Source organism: Ursus americanus, chromosome 11 (genome assembly GCF_024610735.1).
Source record: "Ursus americanus isolate L20-20 chromosome 11, mUrsAme1.1.p, whole genome shotgun sequence".
Classification (NCBI taxonomy): domain Eukaryota; kingdom Metazoa; phylum Chordata; class Mammalia; order Carnivora; family Ursidae; genus Ursus; species Ursus americanus.
Genome location: NC_142137.1, coordinates 59,992,717 through 60,007,138, shown reverse-complemented (window position 1 = coordinate 60,007,138; position 14,422 = coordinate 59,992,717). Strand labels below are relative to the sequence as shown.

Sequence of the window (14,422 nt, the reverse complement as noted above, 5' to 3'; positions counted from 1 at the left end):
ATCCTTCAACTGTGATTAGTCCCCTGAGGACTTGTAATAGGGGGCGGACGTAGGGACGAAGGTGAGATCTGAAGGAGAAGAAGGCGTGGACTGGGCCGAGAGGAGAAGAAATATCTGGTTCAAAGGTCCTATGGTAGGAGTGGGGAAGGTGTCTGGCCAGGATGCCAGGCGGCAGGCAGTGAGGTGGCTGGGCTGGAAGCAGAGCAGAGAGTGACCTCATCTTGGGGCCAGGCTGAATCGCACCAGGGCTAAGTCTGATTCTGCAATCTCATTATCTCAAGTCTATCCACTTGTCTCCCTTGCCAGTAAGGCACCACTGACATGCACAGACTCAGTCTGAGGGATGTTTTCAGACTTCATGGGTCCCTCCAAGCAGCACCCGGCCGTCTCCTTCCTGTGGCTTGCAAATGCAGGACTTTTCTAGTTTACTTCCTTGTGGCCTGATAGACCCTTTCTGTCTCTTCTGTGAGATTGCCCTACTCTCCCCATAACCAGCTACTAAGTCCCACAGCACCCCCAGACCCATCTTCCAGCCCTCTGGCTCTCCCTCCAGGGAGCCAGGCCATTCTCTCCATGCCGTGGCTCCAGCCGGTGCGTAAGCACAGACGGCCCGCTGTGTTCATCGCCCAGAACTGTCTTCTGGACCCCAGCTGTGTACTTAGTGTTTCCACCCAGAGGTCGCAGAGGCTTCTCCCACTCAGTGTGTGTCCATGACAAACTTTCCCCCCAAACCCTGTCCTCCTCCAGAACTCCCAGTCTCAATGAGAAGCCCACCAGCTACACAAGCCAGAGATCAGGAAGCCTCCTCAGTGCCTTCTTCTCCATCACCCTGTATCCCATCAGTCACCACATTCTGGAGTTTTTCCCCTCTAAATATCTCTCAGGTTCACCTACCCTTCTCCCTTCGCCGCCACCACCCACGTGGTCCATGCACCATCCAGTTTCGCTGTGATGACTGTGACAGCTTCCTAACCGGGGCCTCGCCCGCACCTTGCTCCCTTCCAACTTAGCATCCTCTGAGCTTTTGGAAACATACCCACGACCGTATCACATCACATCGCATGGACGCCCCAGTCTTCAAATCCTTCTGTGGCCTCTCATTCCTCTTAGGACAAGGAAGTTTTCAGGAAGGCACGCAAGGCCCTGCCTGGTCTCGGGCCTCCTCTCACACTGCTCTCTCTTTCCTGCCACCGTCAACTTCAGTTGCATTTGTGGGGCACGTTGGGCTCCGTACTTGGACTTGGGGAGTCCCATAACACATTTACACCCCTCTCTTAGGGTAAGAGTATTCTGCAGCTGGCTACTCCCCTCCACCCTGTGTTGATCCTTATTGGCTTCAGGTGAAAAGGGGGGTCTTGTCTCTTCATCCTGAGAATGTACTTCCCTTGGAGCCCAGGCCCCTCCCTGTATACATCCTGTCACAAGCTGCATGGTGCCAGGTAAAGGATACATTTTTTTTTTTTGCAAAGAGCGAACTATTTTTAAAATGCAGATTTTCCTGATTCCCTTTGGTGATGAGACGGTGATTCAGGATGTTCCCAGGGGAAATCAGCCTTCAGGACCCTTCCTGTGACTGTACAGATTTGTTTGTTTTCCCACTGCAGCCATGGAAATAAAGAAGCCTTCTCGTGCCGGGGAATCCAGCTGGCTGTGGACTGGTTCAGGGACAGAGGACACACCTACATCAAAGTTTTTGTCCCATCCTGGAGGAAAGACCCGCCACGATCTGACACCCCAATTAGAGGTACGCTGGAGCAGAGAGATGCTCAAAATTACTATACACCTTTCCGTGGCAGGTCCCCGGTTACAGTCAGTTATCTACTTAGCTATTTGTGGGATAACGTCTGTCTTTCTCACTGGACGATAAGCTTCTTGAAAGCACTGACTGTAGATATCACTGCTGTTGCATGAATCTAGCATGATATCTGGCGTGCAGTAGGTCCTCGGTTGAATAGATGAATAAACAAATTATTTCGTCTTTCAGTGTGAATGATTAAGTCCCCAAAATAATTGTGTGCAGAGGGAGAGGGAGAAGCAGACTTCCCGCTGAGCAGGGAGCCCAATGCGGGGCTTGATCCCAGGACCCTGTGATCAAGACCTGAGCCAAGGGCAGATGCTTAACAACTGAGACACCCAGTTTCAGCCTTTTAACTGAGAGCTTTTGGTGTTGTGTTTAATTCTATCAGTGTCACCAGTTACTGATCTTCTCTTTCAGATTCTCTGCCTTTCTTTCTTAAATGAAACGATACTCTTGTCTTAGGGATGTAGAATCTGGTGACTATTTCTATAGTAATATAGACTTTAAAAAGTTCTCTTAAGTTCTGTGAATCCTATTTTTTTTTGTGGGGCCAGTTCTCTTTGTTCACCCTCCTCTCTCTCTCCTCTCTCTCTCTCTCTCTCTGCATATATGTCTGTGCTGTTATGTCTTCTCAAAAGTCTAGTGATTGTTCGGTGACCAGTTTTTATTTGCAAATGAAGAGCCAGGTTGGTTAGATACATATCTATGTGATTTCCTTGTGTTTTCTCTCCTGGCATGTAGATCTTTCCCAGAGTGGCAGGGCTGACCATCAGATTTCACTTGGGCTTACTTACCTGTCTGCAGTGGGCGGGTGGCTGGGCAGCCCAGCCCATGCTCACTGCAATGCCACAATGATGATGGTTTTACTCTAGGAGGTCAAAGGCCACATGGGAACCTCCCCCTTCCTAGTGATGCCTCACTTTCCTTATAGTGGTAAAGTTAGGGAAAGGGTTGATGCAGCTGCCCCATGAGTAGCCCTCACCCTGACTTCTGCCCTCCTCCCACTCCCTCTCTATGGGCCTGAATGCTCTGGGCCTTTGCAGGAGAATGGCACCCCCTCCACTCAGCCTTCTTTTTTTTTTTTTTTTAAGATTTTATTTATTTATTTGACAGAGATAGAGACAGCCAGCGAGAGAGGGAACACAAGCAGGGGGAGTGGGAGAGGAAGAAGCAGGCTCCCAGCAGAGAAGCCTGATGTGGGGCTCGATCCCATAACGCCGGGATCACGCCCTGAGCCGAAGGCAGACGCTTAACCGCTGTGCCACCCAGGCGCCCCACTCAGCCTTCTTTTTAATAGTTTCTTTTTATTATTATTTTTTTTATTATTTTTTAAAGATTTTATTTATTTGAGAGAGAGGGAGAGATAGCAACAGAGAGAGAGAGAGAGAGCAAGAGTGGGGAGGAGAGGGAGAAGGCTGCTCCCCACTGAGCAGGGAGCCCAATGTGGGACTCAATCCCAGGACCCTGAGACCATGACCTGAGCCAAAGGCAGCCATTTAACTGATTCAGCCATCCAGGTGCCAATTCTGGGCTGTGGCTCCCTATGTGCTACGGGGTCAATATGGTTTCCTGGTTTGCTGCTCTCCTGGTTTCATTGCTGTCATCCTGGGTTTGCTGCTGTTCCGTGGCCCATTTCAGTGTGATTATGGACTCCCTCCCTGTCGTCTACATCTTCACTGCCACTTCAATGGAATCATGAGAAGGAGGTGGGGATAAATACTTGTGTTCGGTTCTTCACCAGGAACCAGTTACCCCAAATCATTCTTTACTGGCTGAACATGGCGAATGGTGGCTCTCAGCAGTTGTGTAATATTTAAATGCAGTATGGGTAACGGGTAGGGAAATCACTTTGGGGTAGGGAAGGAGTTTTTACACAAGTCACAACAAGCGCAGAGCTTCAGGGGAAAGATTCATAAATTTGACTGCATTAAAATAAAAGCTTCTGTTCATTAGTGGATACCACAAAAACAAAAAAATGAAAAGACAAGCCTTGAACTGGGAGAGGCCATCCATCGCACATTCCTGATGAACGATTACCATCCAGAATCTATAGAGAGTTTCTCCAAATTAATAAGACAAAGACAAAGGACCAACAGAAAGATGAATGAAAGCATGAATAGGCCTTTCACTGAAGAGAAAACAGAAATGGCCAATAAACACATGACAAGATGCTCAATCTCATTAGTATCCGAAGAAATGCAAAATAAAACCACAATAAGAGGCCACTGTACGCCCACCCAATGGGCAAAAAGTCAGAAACCTGAAAATGCCAAGCATTGACAAGGTCTTCTAAAATGCTGCGTTGGGTAGTAACTTATACCCACTTTGGAAAACAATTCGGCATTGTCTTGGAAAGTGCCTTTCCCTACAACTCAGCACCATCACTCTTAGAGGTCCTCCCTGGAGAAATCCTTGTACTTCTGTTCCCAGAGACTTACGAGCAGAACCACAGCAGTGACCCTACGGCCACGGCCCAACCTCCCCAACACAACGTTGAAGGGAGAAAGCAAGTCCTCGAGAATGTGTACCCACGATTCCATTTGTGTGAAGTCCAGAGGGTCCTAACCACATTAGAAATAGTCATTTGGGGGGATGGATACATACACAATTTTAAAAATGAAAGGAAGGGAATTATAAACATCACGTTCTAAACATTGGGCTACGTTGAGGGGAGCCGCAGAGTGGGGTGGCCAATGGGGTCCCGGAAGCATGGCCGCACGCGAGTCCTCTACGGGAGTGCTGCACAGGTAAAACGTATGCTGGTACCCTCTGTGCGTTATGTACTTTTTAGAAGTCTGGAAACCATGTCATGCGGGAAAGGGTGTCGATTTGAGAGAAGAAACAATTCGTGAAATACATGCCGGTGCTTCCCCAAGTCTGAGTAACTGTTATCGGTAGGAGGGATTTTCTTTGCAAGCCTCCAAAGGCAAAACTCGGGTCAAAGAGGAGACTTTCCAGGGACGTGGACTTGAGCTCCCATAAGAGACCTTGCGGGACGTGATACACGTTCGGCTCCTCACCAGGCTGCACAGGACCTGTCGCCCACACGAGCTCATCCAGTGTACTCACAGACACCGAGGACGTGAAGGAGGAGTTACCGTCCTCATTTTATAGTAAATGCAAACTCTGGTGTTCAGAGAGGGATGGGGTACCTAAGAGCTGGCGCTGAGACCGGAACCCAGGTTATAGATTCTTACCCCCAGACCCCACCTATGATGCTCTTGTGTCCCTCAGAGCTGTGTTATGCTCTACCCTGAAGGCGTCCCAGGCTGATGCCTATACCATGCGGAAGAAAGACAGTGGCTCTGAGCTACGGGCCAGGCAGGAGCCTTCCAGGTGGATACAAGTCTTCTAGTAACTTCTAAGGCATTGCCAGGATTCCAGTTACAATGTGAATGTCTTTCTCCAGACCGTGTCTTGTGTCTAGTGTGGTAGCCGCATTATGTCATGTAACCATCAAAAGGACAAGAGCTATGGCTTCACTCTGCCTTCTAGAGTGACTCTCCCTTGTTAAGTCCCGTTCTCGGGACTTCCGTTGTGACTTGGGCAGGACAGAAGCCAAGAGTCCCCTTGATCCCAGGCTGCGGGCCCGTGCCTCTCCAGACCTCCCTGCTCCTTGTCTGCCAGGCGGGGCCGCTGGTGGGGGAGGAGGGAGTTGGCTCGAGAGGCTCCCCGAGCGGCCGAGCGTGCCGGGTGATGTGAGAATGGTTTTAGGGGTGGGAGCCTGGCCCCGGAAGCTTCTACAGCCTGTCTCCCGCCCGCCCTGTGGCCCCCAGAGCAGCACGTGCTGGAGGCGCTGGAGAGGCAGGCGGTGCTCGTGTACACCCCGTCCCGCAAGGTGAACGGCAAGCGGGTGGTCTGCTACGACGACCGCTACATCGTGAAGGTGGCCTACGAGCTGGACGGGGTCATCGTCTCCAACGACAACTACCGTGACCTTCAGAGCGAGAACCCCGAGTGGAAGTGGTTCATTGAGCAGAGGCTGCTCATGTTCTCCTTCGTCAATGATCGGTATGTGGCGGCTCAGGGGGTCCTTGGCCGGGGGTGGGGGCTGGGGCGACCGGCCACTCCAACCAGCCTAAGCCAGGGTGGGGGGCTTGCAGTCACGGGCACACCACACCAAAGCAAAGGGCACCCAGCCCTGGAGATGGAGCCCACCCGAAGTCACCCGCTCTCCCTCCCGGGCCGCAGAACCTCTCCCTGTCCCCCTGGGTCTCCTCTCTTTCGTGACCACCTTTTCCCAACTGTCCATGACCCTTCTGTTCCCATGCCCACACGTGGCTGACCTGGCACCGAGTTGCCCACAGGTGGGCAAAGCACGGGCTGGGGCACCATCAACGTGTTGCTTTTATTTTTAAGCACTTACTAGTGCAAGTAAGTAAGAGCACCGGAAGGGTCATCATGGGGAAAATCTGAACTTCGTTGTGCTTCCACTCACTTATTTAATGTTTATGTCTTTTTTTGAAAGTTTCGTCTTACATATGGGAGTCATCTCTTCTCTGGGGTTGTGGATATCTTAGAATTGAGTCTGTCTCAATACCTGTTGGTTGAAATTTTCAAGAGAATCTAGTTGGTTCTTCTGTCCCCTAGGTTGGTTCCCCTGGGTCAGGTCCACCCTGAACCAACCAGCTATAGCCGGGGGAGGGCCATGTCAGGGACGCAAGGCATGAACCCATTAGCAGGTGCGAGGGTTCCTGGACGGAGCTAAGGCGGGGAGGAAGCATGGCAGACGTCCTCAGGCGTGCTAAAGGCGTAGGCCAGGAGCCCGGCAAGGTGGGCATGGGTCTGAGGCTAGCACAGGCTGGGCGGAGGTGGGGCGGGCCCAGCAAGCCGGGACGTCACTCCCACTTCAGTTTCTGTTCCAGGCAATGATAGATTCATTCTCCTTCTGGGTTCTAGGACTGGCCTTTAGAAATGTGATTTAAGAGCAGCTCCCAACTCTGTGAGGACAGGGACTGTATGCGTCTTGTCGGCCATGGCCCAGCAAGCCTGGCACATCGCAGGCCCTGAAGAACTAGTTGTAGATGAACGAGTGAGTGAGCCCGTGAGGGAGTGGCCATGGGGAAGGGAGGATGGGGGCAGGTGACAGGTCGGCTGGGTCAGGCCAGTTGCACGCCGCAGACCAGCGCCTGGTCTCGAAGCCCGGCGGGCAGCGCGGTGTGCTGCGGAAAGCTAGGGCCTTGCAGGCAGCAGGTGAGGGTCCAAATGGAGGCTCTGCCGTTCGTGGGCTGTGTGTCCTGGGGGAAATCCTTCAATCTCACCGAACTCCATGCTCCTCACCTTGAGTTAACCACACTTGGAATAACCATACTTCTGTCTGCGATGGTTGTGAGGGCTAGGGAGAACTGTACCCCGTAAGAGGTAGCACGTACTTTCAGGCCACGCCAGGACACGCTTGCCCTGACTCCCACCCTCCTAAGCCCCAAAGCAGATGCTTGCAAGCAGCTACCCCCCAGTAGCCCCCATGGTCATGTGCACATACTCAAGGCCAGTGGTTCCCTCTACCCAGCTCAGGCCCAGAGAAATCTGGCAAGTCTGATAACAGTGGGTTCCAGAAAATCCTCACTGAGGTCTGATGGATCATGGCTGCCTTTGGCCTGGCGACAGCCCGGGGCCCTGGCCAAGGCCTTTTGACGCACTGGCTTCTGCTAAGGGCCTGCCAGAAGGTCCCTCGGCTGCCAGAAGGCAGAGCCTGCCTGCCTGCCGTGGGTGAGGACGCCTGCCCCAGTGCCACGGGCACGTCCATAGGGCCCTCTTGGCCCTGCTCGCCGTGGCCGAGGCCTGGCGGAGAGCAGGAGGTGAAGCCTTTGGGAACCTCTAATAACCGCAGTGGGCGGCTCCCCAGATTCTTGGTCAGAGCCCAGCTGGGAGAAGCTGGCTGTGTAGCTGGGATCTGAGCCACGGAGGCTGCCTGGGACTGGGGACTGCTGGTTCTGGGCTGGCCTGGTGTACGTGGTCTGCACCGCAGACTCAGGATGACCCCTGACTCTCAGAGGGACACCAACCCATTAAAAACAGGCCCCCCATGTAGGATCCACAACTCCTAGCGGAACCTTTGTATGACCTGGAAGTGTCTCCTGAGAACAAAAGTATTCACAGAAAAAGATGGATGACAGTAAAGGAGGGGAGCCTTCCTTCCAAGGCACGTCTCCCCCTCTGAGCTGTGGGTGCGCTGAGGATGCATTCCCTTCCTTGAGACTTAATGCCAGGGAGACCGGGAAGGGGCAGAAAGGGGGCAGGGTGGTATCCGAGAACAGGGCTGGGGGCAGGCGGCCCCACAAGCTGAGACCAAACCCAGTGCCCCCTGGGTTTTCGGAGGAGGGGCTGGGCCTGTGCTGAGGCTCTGTGCGCCCGCAGCACCTGCGAGCTGCTTCTTCACTGGCTCCCCAGCTGGCGTCTCAAACTCAATTAATATTTATCCCCCGCCGGCCTAGGTCCAGAGCTGCGGGGCCATGCAGGAGAAGTGGGACCTGAGCATGGGCGCTCACAGGCCACATCTGTAGCCCTGGGCGGTCTCGGCCCTTCTGTTCAGGACAGGGGGAAAGCAGCTTAGAGTCGCTTTCAGACCAGGGCCCAGGGGAGCCCTAGAGCAAAGATGCTTCCATTATAGCGGGTAAAAACCACCTGGGGAGTTGTTACAATGCAGGTTCCTGAACCACCTGAGCGTTCGTGAAGCAGGACTTGGGTGAAGCCAGGAGCCTGCCTTCTGAAAGGTGTTGCTAGCTGATTCTGGCGCTGCTGGAGATGCTCCCCAAGAGGCCTGTGGTGGCTCTCCTGAGATCCGTGCTCTGCCCCTCCCGGGGTCCTGTTCTCAAATGCGACACCCCCTGCCCCCCGGGGTGGGAGAAGTAGCCCTGCACGGGGAGCCCATGCCAACACGAGGCCCGGTGCTGCGATTCTGGCTCTGGCTGGCTTGGGCCTGCTTCCCATACAGGTGCCAGGGTGAGTTTCTGTGGGTTCTGCAGTTGCCCCCCTGTGCTTGTTTACAGGTTCATGCCTCCAGATGACCCCCTGGGCCGCCGGGGACCCACCCTGAGCAACTTCCTGAGCAGGAAGCCGAAGCCCCCAGAGCCATCCTGGCAGCACTGCCCCTATGGTGGGTAGCACCGCACGCCCCGAGATCCCGGGTCAGGTCCCGTGTCGGGGCAGCACAGGGCAGAGTCCGCAGCCTGGGTTCTAGTCTGGGTTCCTCTCCTAACTAGCTGTGTGACATTGGAGATCTAACTGAACGTCTCTGGTCCACATGTGCTGACAGGATTATTGTAAAGATGAAGTGACATCCTTTGCGAGGGCCAGAGGCAGGGATCACACACAGAGCAAAGTCGTATCCAGGAAGCCCGGAGGAGGTGTGTAGCCCCAAGCTCCACCTCCTCAGTCCCTTCACCTGGCACTCTGGCACCTCGGGTCTGCGTCCTGCCCCGCCACCCCCCCCACCCCCATCCCTTCACGGACTTTGGTCAATGCTATCCATTATGAATTAAGGACTTTATCCTAGAGCACTTCTAGCCAGCTCTTTTCACTAACGCTTGGGTGAGTTTGTTTTTTTGTTTCACATCCCCAGGTTTTGTTTCTTGTGATCATAGAATTTTAAAAAACCTTAGGTGATATTCAAAGTCGTTTCTTGGTGGAATTAAGGTGACCACACATACAGTCAGGTTGGCTCATCTTGCTCCCATTCTCTCCCAGCAGTGTCCAGGTTTGGGCGATAAATTACAGGATCACCTCTATTAGAACCACCTGGAGGGAGGGAGCGGGCATGGTTAGAAGGAATGAGGCCAATGGTGGAAACTGAGGCAGAACTGGAAGTGCAATCTTTTGCCTCGAGCACCTGCTCTCCACCCTATCCCCGAGGCTGGCCCTATCCACAGGGCCCCTGGGGAAGTGGAGGTCGAAGGTCATTGGACCTAGAGGTTTGGTCTCAGTTCCTGGCCAAAGGGAGTTTCCATACCGCCAATCTCCCGGCCTGACACTGAGATTACTGGGTCCAGCGCCCTACACAACGGGGGGGGGGGGGGGGGGGCGTACCACACCCTCACCCATCTAACCCGGCCCCCCCACCCCGGCACTTCTCCCCACCTCGTCCTGCCCAATCCTGCAGTGGGCCGGAGGAACGTCCAAGAAGGACCGCGCGCCCCCCACACCCCAGCCCCACACAGCCTCTCCCTTCCGAGGTCTCACCCCGCCCTCTCCTCCTCCCCCGCCCCTTCCAGGCAAGAAATGCACCTACGGCGTCAAGTGCAAGTTCTACCACCCGGAGAGGCCGCACTTGGCGCAGCTGGCGGTGGCCGACGAGCTTCGCGCGCAAACGCGGGCTTGGCGGGGCGCCGGCGCGGAGGCGGAGCGGCGGCGGAGCGTGCGGGTGGCGGCGGCGGCGGCCCGGGCGGAGCAGGGCGGCCCCCGGGGCGTTCCCGCCGCGACCTGGACGGGGACCCCGGAGCCCGGCGCGCTCAGCCTGCCCTCGGCGCGGCCGGCGGCCGACGTGGCGGCGCTCGAAGGCAGCTTCTCGCGGCTCGCCTTCAGCGACGAGCCGGGGCTCCTCGGGGCGCCCCCTCGGGACGCAGGCCTCACGCCCCGGCCGCGCCGTCCGGACTGGGGGGCGCCTGGGGCCTCGCCGTCCCCGGCAGCCCTGCCCGGCCTCCCGAGCCCCCAGGCCCCGTCCGGCCCGCAGCTCGGGCCGCGCGGGGGGCACGGCCCCGGGGCCCCGCACGGTGACGTGCTCCCCCAGCGCAGACGGCCCGCCGACGCGCGCGCGCTCCCACCGGCGGCCGGCCGGTTCCTGGGCCGCTCGGCCTGGGCGGAACGCGGCTGGGGCGACGGCGCCTTCGGGGGACCCTCGGGCTCCGCGCCTCCCTCCGCTGCCGGCGAGGTGGACGCGCGCGGGCGGGCGCGCATCGCGCTCTGCAGCATCTTCCCGCCGCACCAGGTGGACAGCGTCATGGCCCTGTTCCCCGAGCACTCCGACGTCACCAGGCTCATCCTTCTCATCCAGAAATTCCAGAGGGCTGGTGCGCCTGGGGGGAAATCCTAAGGAACTCATCCGAGCCACCACAAGTGATGTCCCAGTGTTGCCTTGCCACTTGGGCAGGGCCGGTTGTCAGGCTATTCCTGGGGCGAGCCACTTTGCAGCCCCCTTTTCTTTCCAGATGGTCAGGGAAGCCAGCTTCCTCACGCGCAGCCGGGCCCGTGGTGGCACCTGACCACCCTCACTGACACTGCGGGGCTTGCTGCTGGGGGTCCATAAGGTTGCCCCCTTCCGTGGAGGGAGTGATCTCTTCCGTCTATAAGACTACACGTCCCATGACGGCTCCAAGGGTTTGTCCAGAACACTCCATGGCTGTTTTGTCAAGCTGCAGTTGGGATCCACAAGTGGGTCACAGGAGCAATTTAATGGGTCACACCAGAAAGAGTGGCATGGGAAATCTCAGAGCGCACTCCACATAACCTAGCCGGGTATGAAACTCCTGCTTGTCAGCCACAGGCGGGTGCACCTGGCTACCCTTGGTAGCCGAGTCAACTTGATGTGGGTCATGGGCCAGAGTTTGAAAAATCCTGGTAAATGGCCTTGAATTTTATTGTATCAAATCACTTTTGAAATATGTAGTCAGTTGGTTGATGGAGGTTTTGGCATCTGGAGGTTTTCATATGGGCTGTTTCTTACCTCCTGAGGGGAACTTAGAGTTCTAGCCTGATGCATGGGCTCCACCTGTCACTCTGAGACTGTGGCTGTGCCGGTCTGTGGAGGCAGGGCAGGGGCACGGTGTCCTGACAGTCTGTCCCTGAGGCCGTCACCCCCTACACGCACACACAAACCCCACTTGACTCAGGCCTAAGCATCCCGTGTGATTCAGCCGTCCATCAGGGCATTTTCTACCATGGGTCCTCTACTGGCTGAGCTTTCTAAGCCACACCTCATACATGAGCCAAGGCCCAGTGAGTCAGGCCTTGTGCCCAGAAACCTCGAGGTGGGTCAGTGAAGAGCTGAGCTGAGCCTCAGTCATGGAAGTTTATTGCCCCCTTCCACCCTTGCTGTTTCTTCCAGCCAGCTGCTGCTTTGACTTTTGGGGCAGAGGGACCCACCCATTTGCAATGGACAAGAAATGAGACCGTGCTTCCAGAGGGTGGACCCTGCATCCTCCGGGAGTCCCAGCATCTCTAGGGGGCACCCACCATTCACTCCGGGTTACAAGCCCAGCTGTACAGGTCTTGGCTCATTTGCTCATGAGGGCCCTTGGTGGCTGGGCTATCGGGGAGAGTGTGAGACACCTCCCAGTGGAAAATTAGCTCCAACCCCTGAAAGTTTCCTGCAGACTGGTGAGTGCCAAGGGAAACTCTTCTCAGTGCATCACTCAGCTGTGTGCATTGTCGGCACAGGCCAGGGTGCAGACTGGGAGAGTCGGCTTCCAGCCCTCTAATTCATGGAAAATGCTGCAGCGGACATAGAGTGACCTTGTGTCTCCCTGTGACCCCTCTCATCTTTTAAAACCAGCTTCTAAGCATGCTTCAGCCAGATCTGTTCTTTACGCCTTTTTTCCAAAGAGGACACTGCACCCACAGTTGTATCTTATTATTTGGGCACCTCAGTCCTGAAGAGGGTCCACTCTTTCTAGATAAATTGAATATCCTTCCTGGTGTTTTTGTCTTATGTTAGAGCTGCTTTTGTCTCTCTGATCTGTCTCCTGATGAGGAATGGTTGCACGGCTGACTTACAGTTGGAAATGTTTAAACTGCTTCCTTTGAGGACAAGTTTGAGTTTTAGTAAGCTGTAAAGCTATTTTATTTGGTTCACTGTGATTCAGACAAGCACAAAAACAAGTGAAGAGACAGCACATTTCGGTGTAATCCCCTTTGGAATCTTTTCCAAAGTATTCGTATGTCTTTATGACACAAAACGTGGATGGACGGGTGAGTGAAATGGTCCTGGTTGCATAACTGTTACATGATCCAAAAATAAATCACTTTTATCCACACCTGGGCTCCCTGTTACCAGATTGTATATCATTTTCTCCCATGTCGGCTTCTCCCCTTAGGTCAGGTTTTCACGTTAAATATTGTGGGTGTGAAGACTGATGTTATGGCTGCTTTATGTAGTGTTATTCCTCTCTTGGGGGTGAAGAGGCTGGCGTCCACCTTTTCCAGGGGAGGCAGCGAGGCCCAAGGCGAGGACGTGCCTTTGCTGGATGTTCACGGGCTGCCTGTCTGTTTGCCAGACTGTGAAAACCCTCACTACAGACCCACAAAGCAATCTCATAAAACCACTCTTCTTGTGACAACTTGCACCAGAATCCTCGATTGCTCCAATCTGAGGAGCGGGGTGCCAGACCCATGATTTTGCTGGTGCAGTTTTCCCAGAAGCCTCTGGAAGGCAGTTTGAGGCAGAACTGCAGAATATCAGGGGCTAAAGGGGTAGAAGCAAGAGAAGCCCCTCATGTCAGCATTGTTCCAGATAAAACGAATCCCAGCCCTCAGGATTTTACCTAGAACTCAGCTGCCAGCTGGCACAGGGAGAGCTCCCTGTGTCTGGGAGAATAGTCCCTATGGGGAGAAGAGCATGGCCGGGGGTGGGGGGAATGTAAGGGGAGGGGAAGAGGCATGAAGGGATGGGGGAGGGGGCTCTGGGAGCTGGAGCAACCACTTGAAATCACAAATCCCACCCTGAGGGAATGTCCAGGGCCAGGACCAGCTACATAACTTGTGGGGACCTGTGTAAAATTAAAATGCAGGGCTCCTCGTTCAAAAGTGATTAAGAATTTCAAGAGAGTTGATAGCACAGAATTCAACCAAGCCTGGGGTCCTTCTAGGTGGAGATGTCCTGGGGGACGGCCTCCTGCCCATGAAGCTGCCTGCGTGGAGCTACAAAGAGACAAGCCAGAGAACATGTTCCATACCCAGAATGTCAGAGCCCAAGATAAGTCGTGCACGCTTTATAGTTGGGAAAGGCCACATGTGTCCAAGGCAGGTGCTGGTCCCCGGGGCCTCTGCCTCAGGGGCTGTCCACTGCATCCTCCCAAGGGCTGAGTGGGCCTTCCTTGGCTTTCTCTGCCCACCTCTGCTGCGAGGGGCTCAAGAGGAGAAGTCGGGGGTCTTGAGCAAACCACAAACGGGATCAGCTATGTCCACATGAGGTCAGTAGGGGTAGGCCTAACTGGGCAGCAAGGATGCCGGTTTGTATTGGGCGAGGCTCGTTGGTCACAAGCATGGCTCACAAACCAAGAGGCGGGAGGCCAGGGGTGGAAGCAGCTGCGGGGTTGCCTGGAACTGGGGGCTTGAACGCTGTCTGTCAGGGTTCTCTCTTCGGTTTTCTTCTGCATGTGGGATTATTCTCTCCTCCTGAGGTTTTGAGAGCCACTCTGTTGGCAGACCTAGGCACATATCTTTTCAGCTAAAGGACTTTCGGCCTCAGAAAAACCCCGGGAAGAATCGATTGGCCTGGGTTGGGTCATGCTCCCGTCCCTGGACCCATCACTGTGACAGTCACCGTGAGGCGCTACAATGGGGGCAGCTGGGTCTCATGACCCGCTCTGACTCTAGTGAGGGCATGTACTGGGATTGTCAGCTTCTGCCAGAACCTACATGGTTGGTGGGCGTCGGGAGGTTTAAGGGGATGCTGAGCAGTTCCCTCAGAAC

General features: G+C 55.0%; 1 protein-coding gene across 2 annotated transcripts in view; it reads left to right on the top strand.

Moving 5' to 3' along the window:
• ZC3H12D (zinc finger CCCH-type containing 12D) overlaps positions 1-13,332 on the top strand; it is a 29,265-nt gene extending 15,933 nt beyond the window's left edge. For both annotated transcript variants that reach the window (XM_045805321.2, XM_045805320.2), the window contains exons 3-6: positions 1,605-1,744; positions 5,575-5,809; positions 8,788-8,894; positions 10,009-13,332. In XM_045805321.2, the coding sequence (XP_045661277.2) occupies positions 1,605-1,744; positions 5,575-5,809; positions 8,788-8,894; positions 10,009-10,826 (1,300 nt within the window). In that variant the 3' untranslated portion in view covers positions 10,827-13,332. The remainder of the gene's footprint in view (positions 1-1,604; positions 1,745-5,574; positions 5,810-8,787; positions 8,895-10,008) is intronic.
• Positions 13,333-14,422: the final 1,090 nt, after the last annotated feature.